Source organism: Elephantulus edwardii, unplaced genomic scaffold (genome assembly GCF_000299155.1).
Source record: "Elephantulus edwardii isolate Elephantulus edwardi_28Jun2011 unplaced genomic scaffold, EleEdw1.0 scaffold00101, whole genome shotgun sequence".
NCBI classification, from domain to species: Eukaryota; Metazoa; Chordata; class Mammalia; order Macroscelidea; family Macroscelididae; genus Elephantulus; species Elephantulus edwardii.
Genome location: NW_006399851.1, coordinates 3,980,425 through 4,001,602, shown reverse-complemented (window position 1 = coordinate 4,001,602; position 21,178 = coordinate 3,980,425). Strand labels below are relative to the sequence as shown.

At 40.0% G+C, this 21,178-nt stretch overlaps 1 protein-coding gene across 1 annotated transcript; it reads right to left on the bottom strand.

The window, feature by feature from the left end:
* Positions 1 to 17,069: 17,069 nt before the first annotated feature.
* Positions 17,070 to 18,398, bottom strand: LOC102857424. The gene is made up of 2 exons (XM_006891624.1): positions 17,519 to 18,398; positions 17,070 to 17,083 (listed from the first exon to the last, which is right to left on the bottom strand). The coding sequence occupies exons 1-2, from the start codon at positions 18,396 to 18,398 to the stop codon at positions 17,070 to 17,072; spliced, it is 894 nt and encodes a 297-aa protein (XP_006891686.1).
* Between the last annotated feature and the right edge of the window lie 2,780 nt (positions 18,399 to 21,178).

The window sequence follows — 21,178 nt, the reverse complement described above, 5'->3', positions numbered from 1 at the left end:
TCAATTGATACAGAAAAGGCCTTTGACAAAATCCAACACCCTTTCCTGATTAAAACACTCAACAAAATAGGAACAGAGGGGAATTTCTTCAACATAATCAAAAGTATATATGCAAACCTGAGAGCCAACATTCTTCTCAATGGAGAGAGATTAAAGGCATTCCCCTTGAGAACAGAAACTAGGCAAGGGTGCCCAATCAACTCTCCTATTCAATATTGTATTGGAAGTCTTAGCAATAGCAATAAGACAAGAGAAGGAAATAAGAGGTATCCAAATTGTCAAAGAGGAGGTAAAATCATCTCTCTATGCAGATGATATGAAAGTATACTTAGAAAATCCTAAAGGCTCAGAAAGAAAACTACTGAGCATAGTAGACCAATTCAGCAAAGTGGCAGGACACAACATCAACATACAAAAATCAATTGGCCTTCTCTACAGTGACAAGAGAATACAGAGCTGGAAATAAGAAAAACAATACCCTTCACAATAGCTAATCACAGTATAAATACTTGGGAGTAATCCTAACCAGAAACATAAAGTATCTATTCAAAGAAAATTACAAAACATTACTATAAGAAACAAAAAGAGACCTGGAGAAGTAGAAGAATATCTCTTGCTCGTGGATAAGAAGACTCAATATTGTGAAAATAACAATATTACCAAAGGCAATTTACAAGTTCAATGCAATCCCAATACAAATGCCAATTTCCTTCTTCAACTAGATGGAAAAGGCAATCTCCAATTTCATTTGGAATGGAAAGAGGCCCTAAATAAGCAAAGTACTCCTTAAAAAGAGAAACAAGGTAGGAGGGATCTCACTATCTGATTTCAAATCCTACTATACTGCTGTGGTGGTCAAGACAGTGTGGTACTGGTACAGTGACAGATAATAGATCAATGGAATAGAATTGAGAACCCAGAAATCAGCCCATCTACATATGGCCAACTGATTTTTGACAAGGAGATCAAATCAGTTAAGTGGGGAAATGACAGCCTTTTTAACAAATGGTGCTGGCAAAAATGGAAAACTATCCGCGGAAAACTCAAGCAAGCTCCACACCTCGCTCCATACACAAAAACCAACTCAAAGTGGATCATGGACCTAGTAATACAACCAAGGACTATAAACTTCATTACAGAAAAGCTTGGTAGAATTCTAGAAGTCCTAGTTCACAACATAAACAGTCCTCCAAGCATCCTAGAAAATCTACAACCCGGAGAGGATATAATGGATGAACGGGACCTTATAAGAATCAAATCCCTATGCACATCCAAAAACTTCTCTAACAGGGTAAAAAGGCAAGCCATTTATTGGGGAAAAAATATCTGATAATGACATGTCATGAAAGGGACTTATATCTAGAATTTATAAAATACTCAAGCACCACTACAAGATAAAGGTAAACAACCCAATTGAAAAATTGGCACAGGATATGAACAGATACTTCATCAAAGAAGGCATTCAAATGCAAACAAATACATGAAGAAATGTTCAAAATCAATAGCTCTAAGAGAGATGCAAATCAAAACAACTTTGAGATATCAATCACTAGTGTCTACTTACAACTGCTCCTCCTAGTTTGTGATTCCATATTTGAGGGCTCAGCCTCCATTGCCATGTCTGCTAGTCTAACTGTGCTCTATTGTACATAGAGTTTTCAAACGCCTGCTATTTCAGAAGTGGTTGTCCAATCCTTCTTCCTAGTCTGTCTTAATTTGAATGCTTAAATTTAGAACAGTATCTTACAGACAAGCATTTTATAGAAAAGAGCAGATGAAAGATTATAGAAATAATAGATTCAGTTATAGAAATAACAAATAGGTTCAGTGCTATCCCTGCTCTTGACACGTGTGTCTTGACCCACACCTTTCCCTGCTTCACCGGCATCCCCTTCTACTCCCACCTACTCCATTCAACACCTATATCTCCCTATACAGCCCTTGATATGATAGCTTATATCTCAAGCTTTCTGGCTTCTGTGATTCCGAATGACTCACGCTGCTCCCACTTTCATTTGCTATGGCCAGAATCTCTTGAGTTTGTTCTTGTTGTTGCCATGTGCCATCGAGTCGCTTGTGACTCATAGCAACCCTATGGACAGCAGCCCTAAACTCTGCTCTGTCCTGTGCCAATCACACCATCTCCGATACACCCATCCCAATTGCCCCAGTCACTGAATCAATCCGCCTCATAGAGGGTCTTCCCCTCCTGTGCTGTCCCTCCACCCTACCAAGTATGATGTCCCTCTCCAAGGACTGGTCCCTCCTTATAACATGTCCAAAGTATGTCAGATGAAGCCTCAGAATCCTTGCCTCCAGGGAGCTGCCTGATTTGACCCTTTTCAGGATGAATCTGTTTGTCTTCCTAGCACTCCATGGTACCCTCAATACTCTTCTCCAGCACCACAGCTCAAAGGCATCAATTCTCCTTCTATTCTCCTTAGTCATTGTCCAACTCTCTGATGCATAACAAGTGATTGCAAAGACCAAGGCCTGTATCAGACACACCTTAGTCTCCAGAGAGACACCATTGCTCTTCAATACTTTGGAGAGGTCCCTAACAGCAGACTTTCCCATCTCAATACTTCTTTTAATTTCCTGGCTACTGGTGCCGAGAGTGTTGACTGTGGAGCCAAGCAAACCAAAGCTGTGAACAATCTCAATCTCTTCACCATCCATCCTGATGCTGCCAATTGACCCAGTGGTGAGAATCTTTGTCTTCTTGATATTGAGCCTCCATCCATATTGGAGGCTGCAGTCCTTGACCCTCTGCAGCAAGCGTTTCAGGTCCTCCTCACTTTCCGCAAGCAGTGTTGTGTCATCTGCATATTGCAGATTGTTGATAGATCTTCCACCAATCTTGAGCCCACATTCCTCCTCATAGAGCCCAGCCTCCTGGATGATCTGTTCTGCCTACAGGTTGAAAATGTATGGAGACAGGACACATTTCTGGTGCATGCCCTTCCCAATTTTGAACCATGTAGTGTTTCCTTGTTCTGTTCTGACGACTGCCTCTTGGTCCAAGTATAGGTTTCTCATTAGCAGGATCAAGTGTTCTGGGATTCCCATTCTTCTGAGAGTCAGCCACAATTTATGATCCACGCAGTCAAACGCCTTTGCATAGTCAATGAAACACAGATAGACATTCCTCTGGTATACCCTGCTTTCAGCCAAGATCCATCTAACATTAGCTACAATATCCCTAGTACCACGACCCCTTCTAAACCCAGCCTGGACTTCTGGCAGCTCTCTGCTGATGTGTTCTAGTCTCTCGAGTTCAGGAGTTTTTAAGTCCAAATACCAGGTATGAGTGTCAGAGAAGGCTTCCTATCTCAGACGGTTCTGAGGAAAAGTCCTTTACCTTGAACTTGTGCTCCAGGACTGACTTCTTGTGGTTTAGGACCACTTCTCTTCCATTTGCAGTACACTATAGTCACAATGGAATAGTTTCTCGGGGGAAGGTTATGTGTCCTATAGTGTTGATTTTTTGTGTTGTGTGGAGCTAACGTGACCCTCCTGCCTTCAGTGCTCTGCCCCATACTATTTAAGCTCTCAGACCTTGACCCACTGGGCTTCTGGGGAAAGTGACATTGTATGACGCCAAGGTGACACTCCAACCACAATTGTGATGATGGTCATTGGTAGATTCCAACTCATATATAACCCTTCTGAGGCTGTAAATCAGAAGGTAGAAGTTTCCCATCTTTCTCCTTTGAGGTAGTTGGTGTATTCAAACTGCCAAAGAAGAGGGAGCCTTTGGGTTAGTAGAACAACTCTCAGTAGGCTGCGTCATGAGAGCTTCCTGCACCAACCATAAAAAACTGCCTTTTCTCTCATTACCCAGCAGAACAGCCATCTTTGCTCTATGAATTCAGACTTCTTCCTGGTCCAGACCATCTTTATCCCTCAATCAACCTCTTGCTTTCACATTAGACAGACTTCATGATGGTGTTGCTCTCCCACAAGCATCTGTGAACTATTGCCTGGTCTTTGAATTTACAGCTTGCTGGATTTATTATTGTAGGGGGAAGTCCTTTGCCCTTCATATTAGGCTTCAGTGACAACCTGCAATGTGCCCCAAATGTTAGTGTGTCCCTTTGTTTTTGAGTTCCATAAACATTGACAAGAACTTTAAACCATTTCCTTAACAATATTAGACATTTTTAAAAGAATGAATATCAACCTTCCCGCCCCAGTCACTCCATATTATCTGTGTCTCAGGCTCTGCAAGGAGTGGTGATAAGTGACTGAGGAGATTCTGCATCTTCTCTTTAGAGAAAGTCTAAAGGCAGAGGCACCTGTTATGTGTAACTAGAATAGTCTGAAAGTGGAGGCTTACCTTCATTTCAAAGTCTTGACTTGAGTTTAGATTCCATGTTGGATTTTAAAGGCTGTCTTCACACTAACAGCAGCTCCTCTAACGTTGTTGCTGGCCTCACCATTGACCCTAAGGGACACACTCCTTTCCTCTCAAGTCTGATTGGTCCAGGAATTCACAATCTATTTTTAAAAGAGTCTTTCCACTATAGTCAAACAGATAGCAGAAGCAATAGCTTGTGCCCAAAGGGTCTTGATGCATAGCATTACCGGTAAATCTGGAGTTCTAGAAACTATATGATCAAAAAAGCACTTTCACCTGTCAACTTTCATTAAAATAAAATAAAATTTAAAAAAAAACAGCACTTTCGCTAAGAGGTTACCAGAAAAGCCAGCCCTGCCACTATCTTGGGCCGTCCTGCAGTGAATGGTATGTGCCTTTAACTAACCATGGAATTTCACCTTGTTACCTACCTGCCGCTACCAATGTCCCCCCTCTAGATATCCCACCTTTCACTTCCAACTAATATTGATTTTTTGGAAGCTTTTAGGTATTACTACAACTGTATAAAATTTTTTTCTTCCTTGTTACTTGGTGGAGCAGGCCTTTTCACTCTGAATTTGGACATCTTTCAAGTCTGGAGCACGGTTAACCCTCAATAAAATTGTTTTGCCTTTGTCTTAAGCAGACTGTTTGATGCCAATCAACTTAAACATGAAATCAAAATACACACTCCAAATACTAAGATGGAAGGAGTGATGAGGTAAGACAAAGTTCTGAGCAAACGAGGGGCCAAGTTTCTTCCTAAGATTTGACAACTTGATCAAGAAATCAACCACTGCTGTGTACACTGGGTGATGTGAAAGATTGAATTTGACTACTAACTCAGGTTTGGTGGTTCAAACTCACTCAAAAGTAACACACAAAAAAAATACCTGGTGGTCTGCTTCCATAACAATCACAAAAGAGAAAGCTTGAGGATGTAGTTCTAATCTAGTTCTAACACATGAAAATGCCATGAGTTGGAATCTCCTCAATTACAATAGATTTTGTTTAGTTAGGAGTCTTGAAGACATATTTATATCCCAGAGCTCAGCCTATAGTTGTTTATGTTTACATTTCTTAAACCATTAAAAATCTTGACTCCAGACATAATCTCTCTCAAATTACAATCTAGTTGGAACAACTCAAAGCTAACCCTCCCGGAGGTTTTCTAGAGGCTGCAAATTGCAGGGAGGATATTGATCATCTTTCTCTCAAGGAGCTGCTAGTGAATTTGTACTGCCAGAGAGTCACTACCTTAGGGTTAGCAGCACAACTCTCCCTTTACTCCACCAGCGCTATTTCCAGACACCTGATATTCCTTGGGCGAAAAATGAGCGGTTCCCTCGCATGCAATTTACAGCCTCTGAAAACCCAATGAAGGGTCATCTATGAGTTGGTTCTGAGTCAATCGTACACAACAACAACATAACTACAAGGAACCCTGGTGGCATAGTGTGTAACATGTTGGGCTGCTAATCCAAATATTGGCACTTCAAATCCGTCAGCAGTTTGTGGGAGAAAGATATGCAGTCAGTGTCTGACACCCAGTGGTGTTTTGCTGTGAGTCAGAAAAAATTTAATGGCAGTGAGTAACACAAGCGCATTTTGAATAATTCACTTTTGAAAGGGAAGCATACAAAAATATTCCACTTGTAGACTTGCAATGCCCATAATTCTCATCCTACCGGAGAGTCTAATGTCATGGAGGTATTTAATGTCCAAAATATAATTTCTCATATTCATTTTATGAATCACCTCTGTGTCAAAGTCAGAAACCAGAAAACCAAGTTGAAATTATCACAGGATCCAGGAGACACTGTGGAGAGCTCACAAAAGAGGGTCTTAGATTAAATGAATTTTTCCAAATTTTTTTTTTGGGGCCATTAAAAAAATGTGCTTTTAGCAAATGTTTTCAAAGAGATTGAGTTTTTGGTCAATCCTTCCTATATATTTTTTCCTTCCCTTGTCTCAATTCGCTCTGTAAATCTTGTCCTGTCCCAGAATGATAATTGTCATATACATAAGGCCTAGTCAGTCAGATTGACCTTCCTTTTACCTAATTTAGTACAGTGTTCTTTATCTATCCATTCTTTTTCTGCTCCCCTCACCCTCCTATTTTTATTATAATACTATAGTTATAACAATGGTCCTATGTAGTATTTGTTCTTCTTTAAGAACAAATCTTTAAAAATCTAAAGTACAATACTGACATTTTGTTTTCTTACTATTCTATTACTCTGTCCTCCTCTCCCTCTTCTGCTAGTTTTAGTCTCTAGTTCTACTAGATTCAGTCAGTACCCTTGGTGAGCTCTCATCAAGGTTTCTTTGTAATCACAGAAAAGTAGTCTGAAGCAATAACACTTAGAATGCATGAATGGGTAGTGCAGGTACAAAGAGGCCTGGATTAGGTGTCAGAATGTTTCGGTTGGGCCAAGTCCATCTTTGATAGGCTTTGAGCCCTTCATGGGGTCATCTCATGGGGTCTTGAAGTTTCCTCTGGGGTGAACCTAGCCTGTATCTCACTACAGGAAAGCTACTCTGATTGTGGTGGGGACTTCTTACTGGTGGGGACTTTCTCCTTGTCTGTGGCCTTACCTCTGAGTTTCAGATTTTCAACTTTAAAGCGATTAGAATTCCAGGCTCCAGGTGGTACTGGGAACATTCTAGAGGAAAGGTAAGCCAAGTGAGGAAGTTGGCACTGGCTTGGGGCCACAGAGCCTTGAGGGGAAAGTGACAGAAAATGATAGGGAAGGGGCAGGAGAATCACAATAGTTAAACAGAACTGACAATTAGATCATAGGGAAAAGCAAGAAAAGACTGGTTCTTTTCAAGCTCAATCAGTCTAACAAATTTGGGTGATGTGAGGCCCAGATGGGGAGCTGAATGCTAAGCAGCACCTCTCCTTGGGTGCATAGGGAGTGTCTGCCCCACAGGCACTTTCAGCTGCAGTTTTGCAAGGAAATAAATGCAGTAATTCTTGACTCCATTGCCAAGTGTTGAGGGCAGAGGCTCAGCTCTATCACCTTGGACATTTTAGTAGCTTTTCAGCTCCAGGAAGCTATTTTCAGGTTTGAATTTGGATTGGACCTTAGACTGGGAGAAATTAGAACAGAGGCCTGAAAGCAGTGCCAATTTGGCCTTTTCATTTTTCTAGATTGCTGTTCTCCTGCACTGTCCCACAGAAAGCCTTTGATTTGACTTTAGACTTATAAAACTCAAAGGACATAACCACAGTCAGTGTTCCAACTGCAAAGGAGTTTTCTGGATTTTCAACACTAAGAATAAATTCCAACAGATGGTGGCCATCCTTCCGGTCAGGAGCATAGAAGAACGAAGAAAACTGTAGGTACAAGGAAATAATTAGTTCTGAATAATTAGTTATGAATCTCCATCTCCATGGCCCTGAGACAAAAAGAATTAGACAGTGCCCAACTACCACTAATGACCATTCTGAAGAGAATCACAACAGAAAGTCCCACTAAAATGGGAGGAAAATGTGAAATCAAACTCAAAATCAGGCTTACTGGTCTGGTAGAAACTAGTAGAACCCCTGAGAATATGGTCCTTCACCACTCTTCAAGCCTGGGACTGAAATCACCCCCCTGACTCAACATTTAGCCAACAATAGACAGGCCTATAAGATGAACAATAACATTAGGGAGCAGCGAGTCCTTAGCATAATCAAATATACAAGTTCAAAGGGCACCATTTGCCCAGAAGGTAGAAAGGGATCAGAAAGCACAACAAATAGAAATGGGAAAAATGGGGGGAAAGTGGGAAGAATTTTGTTACAAAGTTGAATTGTACAATTTTACACAACATGATGTGAGTGAATGATGGTTTTATACAATATTTATCCTTTTGGGACTGAGTTTTTTCAGTCAGCATAATGTTATTCAGTCCCTCCCAAGTTAGGTAATAATTTACAAAATCATTGCTTCTGTGTGCTGTGTAGTATTCCAAGTTCCTGTGTGCTGCATAGTATTCCAAAACCATTATTGCAGAATGAGTATAAGGATGCAGGGGGTTGGGGGTGGGGAGAGTGGAGAGTGGAGGCAGAGGGATGAGGATGTGCAGGGGGAGAGGGGATTAATCATGGGGTTGTACAATTTGATGGGTGGAGGAGTGAGGGAAATTGAAAGAATCTGATTTCAAAAACAATGTATTTGAATTTTGTAAATAAACTAGTATAAAATAAAAAAAGAACAAGCAAAAGTAATATGAGTGAATTAAAACCAATTTACCCTGAACACTTTTACCCAAATCACAATACAAAATTAAAACAAATAAATACTCAGAATGTTTGTTTTCCCCACCTGCATTTCAGCCATTCAATTGGGATTGCACACTTTCCATTACTGTGTGTGGAACGAGAGTGCTGTGCAAAGACTTGGCTGATGTTTACTCTCTCTCTTTGGCCAATGTGCCACCAGGACTAAACAATTTTTTTAAAAATAAGAAAACCAGAAAAGTAGCTTTCAGTTTGGCAAAATCTGAAGGTTACCTTCTTTCAACTGAAATTCATGACTCACAGAAATGCTGCAGGGAGTGACTAATAAAGTACCTTTTAAATGTCAGCAGTGTCAAATACATTTCCTCTGGACTGAAGGGAGCTGAGATCATGTGAGCCCATAACCCAGAAATGCACATTTTCTTTTAACAAAATGTCGCAGGTTAGGACTAAAATATACAGGTGCTAAGTACTAAGCAGGTAACAGTAATCTCGAGGTAGGTGCAGACAGTTAATCTATTTGGCTACTAGCCCAAAGATTAGAAATTAGAGTCTACCTACAGGCAACTCAGAAGAAAGACCTGGAAAGTAAAAAACCAATTCGGGAGCAAGGCATATAATAATAATTTGTCTTAAATAATGCAGTCCATCTTTATATGACTCTCATGATTAGAAAGTCCTTCTCTATTAATATAGACAAAGGTACCCATCTATCGTTTTCACCAATGCAGTCTAGTTAAACTCCTGAGGAAAACAGAGACTGCAAGAGTCTACACATTTTCTGTAAAAAGGACAAATATTTAATGTTTCAGGTTTTCCTGGCCTCTGGGTTTCTGCCACAACCACTCAGCTCAGCCATTGTCAACACCCATAAACATATAAACAAATGCAAATGTCTGGGTTTCAATAGACACTGACATTTCAATGATACATAATCTCTTTTTTATATATGTTTCCCCGCAGTCATTGGAAAAATAAAAACCATTCTTAGTTCACAGGCTGTGCAAAAGCAGATGGAAGTCCACCTTCAAACCCTGGTTAGAGTTTGCCACCTCTGAATAAGTTGATAAATTTTATGCCTTTCCTTCACATCTCATGATTTTATAAGTTATGCAGAGAGATGGACAATGACTAAGGCTGGAAGAAGAATTGATGCCTTGAAGTTGTTGTGTTAAGAAGAATATTGAACATACCAAAGACTGATCATCAATTGGTCATTGAATATTGGGCTGATTTGCAAGGCTGCATAGAAATTGGACTCTTGACCTTTATTAGAAAAACAATCTTCACATTCAAAGTTAGAAAGAAGATATGAGGAAGGAAAAATCTGGCCTGAATATAAGTCTTAAAAATAAACTAGTCATACTATCTCTCAGTTATTTCTATTATGTAAAGATGTCTTTAGACCAAAATTAGTCCATCACACAATGAACACATTGTCTTAAATGATTCACCAGTGAAATGTAACTGTTAGAATATCTTAGAAAGGCCTGCAGTTTGCTTCTCTAGAATATTACATGTGCTGGGAGATTTCTGATTCAATCTTTCCATGTGAAATAAGTGGTGCTGGAGATGAGTATTGAACATATCACAGACTGCCAAAAGAACAAACAGGTTTGTCCTGGAGAAGGTGAAACCAAGTTACTTTTTGGAAGCAAGGATTTTGAAGCTCTGTCTCATATACTTTGGGCATGTTGATAGGAGGGACCAGTCCTTGGAGGACATCATGCTTGGAAAAGTGGAGGGACAGAGTAGGAGAGAAAGACCCCTGATGAGTTGGATTGACACAGTGACTGGGGTGATAGGGGCAGGTGTGTCAGAGACACTGAGATTAGCTCAGGATAGGACAGAGTTTCAATCTATTGTGCATAGGGTTGCTATGAGTTGCAAGCAACTGGGTGGCACATAACAAGAACTAGCTAAATGAAGGGGGAAAATTCTAGTTCCTAGTAGTTATAGAATACAAATATCTGCTCACCTTTCTAAATATTTTTCTGGATAGAAATATCATATATAATGACCAAATGATTGATTCACTCATTTGGATTCACTCATTTTCGATTTAAACCTGCCAAATGGCTCCATGGAAAAATTCAATCAAAAAGAAAAACATTTGCTTTTGCTTTTTCTGCACTTTTTCAGGCACTGTGCTAGTTCCTGGGAGTATATAGATTCAATATCACCCAACTGAGTGCAAGTTTACTCGATCTTAAAGTGCTACCAGGAACCATTATTTACTAGACAGTGTTGAGTCATCTCCAGCTCATAGCGACTCTACAATTGATTGCAACTCTGCCTGATCTTGCGCCATCCACACAATCTCCACCCTGCTCCCATATAGTCTCCACTCTGCTCAGACCTGTTGTTCCAGTCTCTGTATCAATCCATCTCATTGGAGGTTTTCTTCTTTGATGACACCTTCTACTCTCCCCAAGTATGATGTCCTTTTCCAAAGCTCAAACTACCAGAGTTATGCTGTGAGATACCATCGCCCTGCATTTTCCTCCCAGAGATGGTATCTCTACTTACCTTTTCTGTGTCCTAATGGATAGCGAGTTAGTTGCCTTGTCAACTGTTTTAGATTCAAACCCACTGAGCGGCTCCACAGGAAAAAGACCTGGAGACCTACTCTCACAAAGGTGGTGGTTTTAATCCACCAACCGTTCCTCGGGGAGGGGAGGGTGGGGAATGAACAGTCTCCTTCCTCCTGTGTGATTTAAAGTCTCTGAAAATCCCCTGGAAGGTCAGCTGTGAGTTGATTCTGAATTGACAGCATCATTGACTATGAGGAGGATAAAGCAGCCTGGAAGTATCCTCCAATAAACACTCCAGGTCTCATAACAGTAAAAGCAGGCTTTTACTCAGAAAAAGAATAACAAATGCTGGTATATGGATATACAGGAATCTGTTTGCTTCCCAGCTTCATCCAGAAAGGCCTTGGCTTTTGAGTTGCAGAGCCTTTAAGTATAGCTGAAAAGAGTGGTGATTTCTCAAACTACCATGGTCCAGGCACTACCCTAATATGAGCCCCTACAGAGTCTTGGAGGGCTTTACATCTAATTGTTTCAATCTTAGATGTATCATAAGAAGAAACTGGACAGTATGATTACTGAATCTCCCAAGAGAACATTGCACCTTAAGATTCAAGATCTTTAGTTTGGCATTTTCCTAGACTGAAACTTAATTTATCTACTCAGGTTGCATTTCCCAGAGAAGGGACATCTAGAGTCTGTCCATGGACCTCTCATGCTCCAGGGCCTTCAATTATTTGTTCTAGGTGATTTGATGAAGGAGTTCTGGTAGCAATGGTTAAGCTTTTAGCTGATAACGGAAAGGTTTTAGATTCAAACCCACTGAGCGGCTCCACAGGAAAAAGACCTAGAGACCTACTCTCACAAAGATGACAGCCTACAATCCTCCAAGGGGCAGGTCAACAGTCACACCAATTAGGATGAGTCAAAATTAGCTCCTGGTCAGCATTGGCCTTGTTACAATGACCTCTAACAGACCCAGCTCTGTTTTCCTTTCCCTTGGGGAAAAGAAATCACAAGGTGGCAACAGAATCTCTCTTACAAATGTTTAGAGCCATGGTCTAATCTCCACAAAGCTTCTAACAAACTGTGTTCTTTGAACAAGTGCATTTCCTCTCTTATGACCTAAAGTTCTTCTTAGGCAAGGCAATAAGAAGGACTCTATGTTCTTTCATCTTTTCTGGGAATAAATTATGATTCATATTCCAGGGAACAAGCAAATGCAACTATACATTTATTCATGTTCCTCTTTTCCCATACACAAATGGTTTGAAGTAGCTTATGAAATTACCCTGGGACCTCAAGATTAACAATATTCAATTCCATGTACAACATGGATAAAATGGGCAAATTCATAAGGAAAAAAATTGTAATACCCATTTTAAAAATATTCACTCAAAATGAATTATAAATAATTTTTAAAAACCACAGTTCTTTTCTTCTTTAGTTCAAGTCTTTCATCATCTCATTCCCCTGGAATTCGAAGTGACTCATAACTGACCCTCTACCTGGTTTTCAGAGGCTGTAAACCACACAAGAGGAGATTGTCCATATTATTCTTCCAAGGAGCAGCTGGTGGATCCAAACTTCCCACCTTTGGGTTGGCAGTACAATTCCCTAGCCACTAAACCACCAAGGCTCTCTAGTACTTTTTAAAGAGGTAGATTACTACTCACTATTGCCAAAAGCTGTGATGAAACAAGCACTCATCTATACTTTCGGTGGACTGATTGAAAAAAATAAATCATATATATCTCAAGGTAATTTTGCAAAGGAGAATTTAAATCCATTTTTCCCTCCCAAAGACAATAACACCAAAGATGTAAAGAGATATGACTTTTTGTGTATACAGTAATGATTAATAGTAATGTCTACACAATAAAAAAACTGGAAACTAAAGCTTAATAATTAAGGAATTAGGAAATAAACTGATCCACTCATAGTATAAAGAAAATGTCATTTCCTATTTCCAATTGTTGTTGTTGTTATATATTGTTGAATCAGAACTGACTTATAGCTGACTCTCCAATATATTTTAAGAGGCTGTAAATTGAAGAGAGGTGATTGCCTACCTAGCATAAGGAGACTATATAGTATACTGGCAAATGAAAGTAGCAGGATACAGCATTAGGTAATTAGTATGATCCAAGGATCCACAATCAATACACTTGGTACCAGCAGTCAGGAGAAGTATTACACTAGAAAATCAGTAGTCAGGGATCTCTCCAAAGTATTGAGGAGCAATGATGTCAGTTAGAGGACTAAGATGGGCCTTATTCAGGCCATGATCTTTTCAGTCACTCACTATGCATATAAGAGTTGGACAGTAAATAAGGAAGACTGAAGAAATGATTCTTTTGAGTTGTGGTGTTGGAGAAGTGTACTGAACATTCCCAAAACTGCCAAGAGAGCAAACAGATATACCCTTGGAAAAGGTGCAGTCAGAGTGCTCCTTGGAGGCAAAGACAATAGAGCTTCATCTGACATACTCTGGGCATGTTGCTAGGAGAGGTTATTCCTTGGAGAGGGACATCATGCTTAGAAAGGTGGAGGGAAGGTGAAGGCTAGGAGGACCCTCAACCAAGTGGATTGATATAGTGACTGAATCAATGGGCTTGTGTCAGATTGCAAGGATAGCACAGGATAGTAACAGGGTTCAGATCTGTTGTCCATAGGGTTGCTATGAGTCAGGTTCAACTTGATGACACCTAACAACAATAACAGCTCTATAAAAAGAAGCTCTGGTGGCTTAGTGGTAACAAACTGTGCTGCCAACACAAGGATACACAGTTTAAATCCTTCAGCTGCTCTGCAGAAGGAAGACAGACCATCTTCTCTCTTAGGATTTACTGCTTCTGAAAACCCTCTGGAAGGTCAACTATGGGTCAGTTTCAACTCAACAGCACACAACAACATCAAAACCTGTAAGAAGTTCTACTCCAAAACCTTTCTGGCAATTGGACTCCACACAGTGGCTCTGAGGGAGAAATATGGGCACTTCCTCCCTTCATACAATTTACAGCCTCCAGAAACATGCTGGTCAACTATGAGTCACCTCATATGCAACAGCAGTGGATGAGTGAGTGAGTGAACAACATAAACGTATAAAAGAAGGTAAATAACACAAATATGTTAACAGGAAATACACCTCAATGTATATGATGGACAAGTTTTACTTTCTCTTACATTGTTACTGCAAAGACACTATATTTTTTTGCTTATTTCTTTCTTTTCTGCCCACTAATAACTAGTACCAAACCAAAGCACCAATCTCACTACTGTCGAGTAAGTTCCAACTTGAAGTAATCATCAATTGTCTTTCTGAGGCTATAAATATTTATGGGAGAACTGCCCATCTTTTTTTCCTGCTGAGCAGCTCATAGATCTAAACCACTGACTTCATTTAGCAGCACAACACATACAACACTATACCACTAGGTCTTCTACAACTAATACATATTTTTCAGTTCTTACAAGAAGACCAACTTCTGGTAGAGGCTGGTAGGGTTTATAGCCATTCATTAAAGTGAGATTACCATGTGACTTTAGCCTAAAAACAGTCTATAGATCATTTGATCAGATGGTTTGGGGCTGTTGACGTTCTTGCTGGAGCTTTTTTTTATTAAATTGAGGGATATTTATAGATATTGCATTGATATTTCATGATCTAAAAAATTTTAAACTCACATAATTGAAATATCTCCACTCAAAAATGAGATCCTAATGTATAACCCATATTGAAGATACCGAGTTTCTAACCAGCACAACTACAACTTATAACGGCCTTATGAGCAACAGATCTGAACCTTGCCTTTTCCTGCACCATCCTCACCATATCTGATATGCTCAAATCCATTGTTAGAGTTACTGTTTAAATTCCTCTGGTAGAGGGTCTTCCTCTCTTTCTCCGACCCTTAACCTTTCTCAATATGCACAAAGATGTGAGGCAAAGTTTTACCATTCTTGTCTTTAAGCAGCAAGCTAGTTATACTTCCTCTAAGATAGAAAGATTGTTCTTTTGACAGTCCATGGAGTTTTTACTACTATTCTGACAATGCAATTCAAAGGCATTATTGATCCTCCTCCTCCTCCTCCTCCTCCTCCTCCTCCTCCTCCTCCTCCTCTTCTTCTTCTTCTTCTTCTTCTTCTTCTTCTTCTTCTTCTTCTTCTTCTTCTGTTAATTCATGGCTCAACTATAAGGTGCATAGGAAGTAGTTGAAAAGATCATGGCTTGGATCAGGATCACCTTAGTCTTTAAACTGACACCATTGCTTTTTAGCACTTTGGAGAAGCCTGTTATAGAATATATTACCAATGTAATGCATCTTTCGATTTTTTGACTGCTTTTATCATAAGTGTTGATTGTGGATCTAAGTAAAAGGTAATTGTTGACAAGTTCAATCTTTTCTTCAGCTGTCATAATGTTACTTATTGGACAAGCTGTGAGACTTTTTATTTTCTTGTTGCTGAGGTGTAATCCATAGTAAAGGCTGCAGTCTTTGATTTCCGGCAGCAAATGTTTTCAATTGCACTTCACTTTCTGCAAGTGAGATTATGTCATCTGCATAGTGCAGGTTTTGGATGAGTCTTCCTCCAATCCTGATGTCACATTGATCTTCATATAGTCCAGCTTCTTAAATGGCTTCCTCGGCATGCACACTGAATGGATATCGAGAAAGAATGCAATCCTGATGCACACTTTCCCTGATTTTAAACTATGTAGCATTTTCTTTGCACATTCAGAATAGGGCAGGGTTCAGGGCTGTTGTGCATAGGGATGCTATGAGTTGCAAGTGACTCAGTGGCACATAACAACAACAGCAACAACAACAGTATTCTCTTGTTCTGTTTGCACAACTGCTTATTGATCTATGCATAGGAACACGTTCACACAATTAAGTGTTCTGGGATTCTCATTCTTCTCAATGTTATTAATGATTCTATGTCATCCACATATAGATGTATGGATCAAATGCCTTTGCATAGTCAAGAAAACTCAAGTAAACATCTTCCTGGTATTCTCTGCTTTCAGCCATCATCTATCTGACATCAACAGTGAAATCCTCCATCCCTCTCTTGAATCCAGCTTGAATTTTTGGCAGTTCCCTGTCATTCTTTTCCAGACATCTCATCTTTAATAATCTTCAGCAAAATTTTATTTGCATATGTCATTTATTTGTCACTTCTTTTCAATCTTTTTTTTTTGTTAAATGAGGACCAGCATGGATCTTTTCTAGTCAGTTGACAAGGTCTTCTAAATTCCTTGGCATAGATTAGTGAGCACATCCAGAAACAGGGTCTGTTTGTTGAAACACCTCAATTGCTATTCCATCAATTCCTGGGATCTTGTTTTTATTTTGCCAATGCCTTTAGTGCCATTTGTTGCTGTTGTTATGTGCCATTGAGTCGGCAGAGACTCATAGAAGCCCTATGTACAACAGCCCTAAACCCTGCACTGTTCTGTGCCAATCTTACTGTCTCTGACACATCTACCCACATTACCCCAGTCACTGAATCAATCCATCTCATCTAGGGTCTTCCACTCCTGCGCTGTCCCTCCACCCTCCCAATCATGATGTCCCTTTCCAAGGACTGGTCCCTCCTTGCAACATGTCCAATGTATTTCAGATGAAGCTTCAGAATCCTTGCCTCCAAGAAGCAACCTGATTTAACCATCTCCAGGATGAACTTGTTTGTTCTCTTAGCAGTACATAGTATATAGTCAATACTCTTTTCCAACACCACAGCTCAAAGGCATCATCAATTCTCCTTCTATCATCCCTAGTCATTGTTCTCTGATGCATAGATAGTGCAGTTTAGCTACTTTAAAAACAATTTCATGTGTTGTGGCAAAGACCATGACATACAATACCAGCAGAAATTTGATAGGCATGTTCTATAAGCATACAGTATATTTAGTGATATGCAAGAAGTAAAATTTATTTCATATAAATTTCACTGAAATAGACCCAAAAACAGATATAAAAAAGTTCTACAAGGTCACCATAAAGTCAGGGAATGTATACAATATTTTCAAGGAACTTTTAAATCTCTAAAATAGGCATGTACCCACACACCTAATATTTGTACATGCAAGCATATATGCATGTACATTTATGGAGTTCCTGGATGGTGCAAATGCTTAATGTGTCCAATTGAAAACTGAAATGTTAGAGGTTTCAGTCCACCCAGAGGTGCCACAGAAGAAAAGCCTGGCAATCTACTGACAAAAATCTGTCTTTGAAGACTGTCATTCAGTGCATGTCAGTTCTATTCTGACATGCATGGAATCACCATAAGAGAGTTGAACGGGCAGCAACTAGGATTGGAATACGTTTCTAGACTCTATGACATTATAGGCACAATGCAGAATGGAAATCAAGTTGTACATACCTGGAATCCTATTGAGCGTTACCCAGAAATGTTCATCAGGAGAGTAGGTGTCTTTTGACCACTTAAGTAGGTCAATGGCCCTCTGGTCTTGAAGAACAAAATTAGCAAATTCTCTTGTAAAGGCAACATAGGCAGAGCCAAAGTAAATGGTCAGATTATGGGGAGCAGGAGCTTTTCTCATCAAAGTCCATAGCATGAAGGAAAACAAAGAGTATCTCTGTTCTAAGTGCACATATTTGGTCCTTCTGATAATATGAGGAGGAGGCAGCACCCCAGGGGTAATATTTTTCCCCTTGAGCCCTTTCAGATACTGAACTATCTCCTTGTTGGTTTTCAGGGGAAAGTCTTGCCCGCAGGTGTTGATCACATATTTCCAGGGAACCCTGGAGGCCACCAGGTCCCGAAGGCAGTTCAGGTCAGCCTGGAGCCTTGAAATTCCTGCATAGACCACAGATTCACTTTTTGAGGCCAGAAAGACATTTGAGAAGCAGCTTTGTAGTTTTCCCACTGCCTTTTTGAAGGCATCTGTGGCTTTCTCATCCACATGGACACAATAGACATTTTGGGGCATGTAAATAGCTCTGAAGAGTCTTTCAAATGTATCAAAGTCTTTGTGGATCACCATGATATACAGCAGAGGGAATTCAGCTTCTTCTTGAGACAGAGGCTCCATTATATAATGGTTTTGTATTAAGTACTGTTGACAAGATACATCTCTAAGTGATGTCATTGGTGTAATTTTATCCAAGAATATTTTCTTTCCTGTCACAACCATATCACAGGCTTCTGCAAGGGCTGATGTATTTGGGATTTCCCTCACATGTAAGTATTTGTCTGCAACTATGGAGTTGGTGTACAAGATAAAAACAGCTAGAGACATGACTGTCAGCCCTATAATACACCCAAACAACTTCAGCTTCATTTTCTCTGTGGTTATTTTTTCTGTCACTTGTGTTTTGTATTACACAATTCTTAAGCAAAGCTACAGGTTCACCCACAGATAAGGAATCTGCTCTAACTTGTTCTCTGGAAGCGTAGAAACGCCACTTGTAGAGGAAAAGGAGGATCACCACTAGTCTTCCATTCTTATCTTATATTGAAGGAATTAAGGAGATCTTGGGAAATGGGCTGCTGAGGCAAACTAGCTAACTTGGCAAGAGTCAAGCATAGTTGGGCAGCTTCATCCTGTAGTCCAGACCCTGCAAAATCAGCTCTGGCTGTCACCTCAATGTGAGCTCTTTCTGAGAGGATTAGCAATAGAATATGTTTTGGATCCACCTTTACCCAGACAGGGCCACCATCTCAATCACTACTATCTTCAAATACAGGGGACAGTATATGTCTTCAATTCTGTCAGTCACAGCTGTTCTGAGGCAGCTTGACATATACTTTGACAATATCCAGAGTTTCTTTTGACCTAAAAACAAAAATAGAAAAATCATAAAACTTTAGAGCTGGAAGGAATTGCAATAGCTCATTCAACTGACAAATGGAGAACATAAGAGTATGAATTCTAAGGTTCAATCACGTGTTTGCACCTATGATCTCACTGGCAATTCTATGAGGACAGAGGTGACAGTCTATCCATTTTTTTTATGCTGTTGTAAGCAGCTAGGAGTTGGGGGAGCAAGAAACATGCCTATCTCTAACCCTTTATTATGTGTTAAATTGTGTGTTCCCAACAAATATCTGTTCAAGTCATAAATGCTGGTGCCTATGAATATGAGCTTATTTGGAAACAGTAGCATTGCCAATGCAATTCAGTTAACATGAGGTTAGATGGAGCAAGTAAAGAGGACCTTCATACAATATGTCCTGAGGAACAATGATATTAGTTTGAAGACTGTTGTTGTTAGGTGCCTTTGAGGTGAGTACAATTCATAGCAACCCTATGAACAAAAGATCTGAAACCAGTCCTGTCCTGCATCATCCTCACACTTCCTGATATACAAGAGCCTATTGCAGCAGTCACCCTGTCAATCCACTTGGTTGAGGGTCTTCCTCTCCTTTGCCAAAACTCCACCCTTCCCAACATCAAGTCCCTCTCCAAGGAATGGCACCCCCTAGCAATATGTCCAAAACATTTTAGGATTCTCATCATTCTTTCCTGCAAAGAGCACTCAGTTGCACCCTTTCCAAGACATATCTTTACATTTTCTTGGCTGTCCATGGAATATTTAGTGCTCTTCTCCAACACCACAGCTCAAAGGCATCAATTCTTTTTCTGTCTTCCTTATTCATTGTCCAGTTCTCAGGCACATAGCTAGTAATTAGAAAGACCATGGCCTGAATTAGAAGCACCTTAATCCTCAAATTGACATTAGTACTTCTCAATAATTTTGAAAGGTTCCTAACTGCAGATTTTCCCATTGCAATGTGTCTCCTTATTTCCTAACTGCTGGTACCATGGGTGTTAATTGTGGATCCAAGCAAGATGAAGATGTTGACAGTTTCAGTCTCCTCCCCATCCATCATGACACTGCCTATTGGACCAGTGGTAAGAATCTTTGTTTTCTTGATACCAAGACACAATCCACGCTGAAGGCTGCATTCCTTGATCTTCTGCAACAAGTACTTCAAATTCTCCTCACTTTCAGCAAGTAAAGTTGTGTCATCTGCATAACACAGGTTATTGATGAGTCTCCTTCCAACCCTGATGCCACACTCCTCTTCATAGAGTCCAGCTTCTGGGTTAATTTGCTCAGCTTATACATTGAACAGGTATGGAGACAGAATACATCCCTGATGCACTTCCTTCCCAATTTCAAACAATGCAGTACTCTCCTGCTCCGTTTGCACAACAGCCTCCTTCTCTAGGTGTAGGCTCCTCATGAGCACAATCAAATGCTCTGGGATTCCCATACTTCTCACTGTCAACCACAACTTGTCAGGATCCACACAGTCAAATGCCTTTGCATAGTCAATAAAGCACAAACAGACTTTCTCCTGGTATTCCTTACTTTCATCCAGGATCCATCTGAGATCAGCAATGATATCCCTGGAGCCTCTTCTAAATCCCCCTTGAACTTCTGGCAATTCCCTATCCATGTACCGTTCAAGCCATTTTTGAGTGATCTTCAGCAGTATTTTGCTGTCATGTGATATCAATGATACTGTTCAATAATTTCCACATTCAGTTGGAAAACTTTCCTTTGGAATAGGGACAAATATGGACCTCTTCCAATCTGTTGGGCAGATAGCCATCCTCCAAATTTCCTAGCATAGACTGGTGAGTACATCCAAAGCTGCATCTGTTAATTTAAACAAGTCAGTTGGTATCCCGATGAATCCTGGGTCCTCGTTTTCTGCCAATGCTTTCAATGCGGCTTCCACTTCCTCTTTCATTACCATTGGCTCCTGTACATTTGGTATTTCTTGAAATTTTTCAGTGTCAATCAATTCTTTCCTAGTACAGTGACTCTGTGTATTCCTTCCATCTTCTTTTGGTGCTTTCTGGGTCATTCAATACATTGCTCATAGCATCTTTCAACATTGCGACACAAGGCCTAAATTTATTTTTTAGTTCTTTCCGTTTGAGAAATTCAGAGCAAGTTCTTCCCTTTTTATTCTCCAGTTCCAGTTCTCTGCACATTCCATTATAATATTTTACTTTGTCTTCCCCAGCTACCCTTTGAAATCATCTTCAGCTCTTTCACCTCA

What these genes read in the sequence shown, in the direction of transcription:
- LOC102857424 (XM_006891624.1), bottom strand. Translation starts at nt 18,398, where the DNA reads ATGTCTCTAGCTGTTTTTATCTTGTACACCAACTCCATAGTTGCAGAC.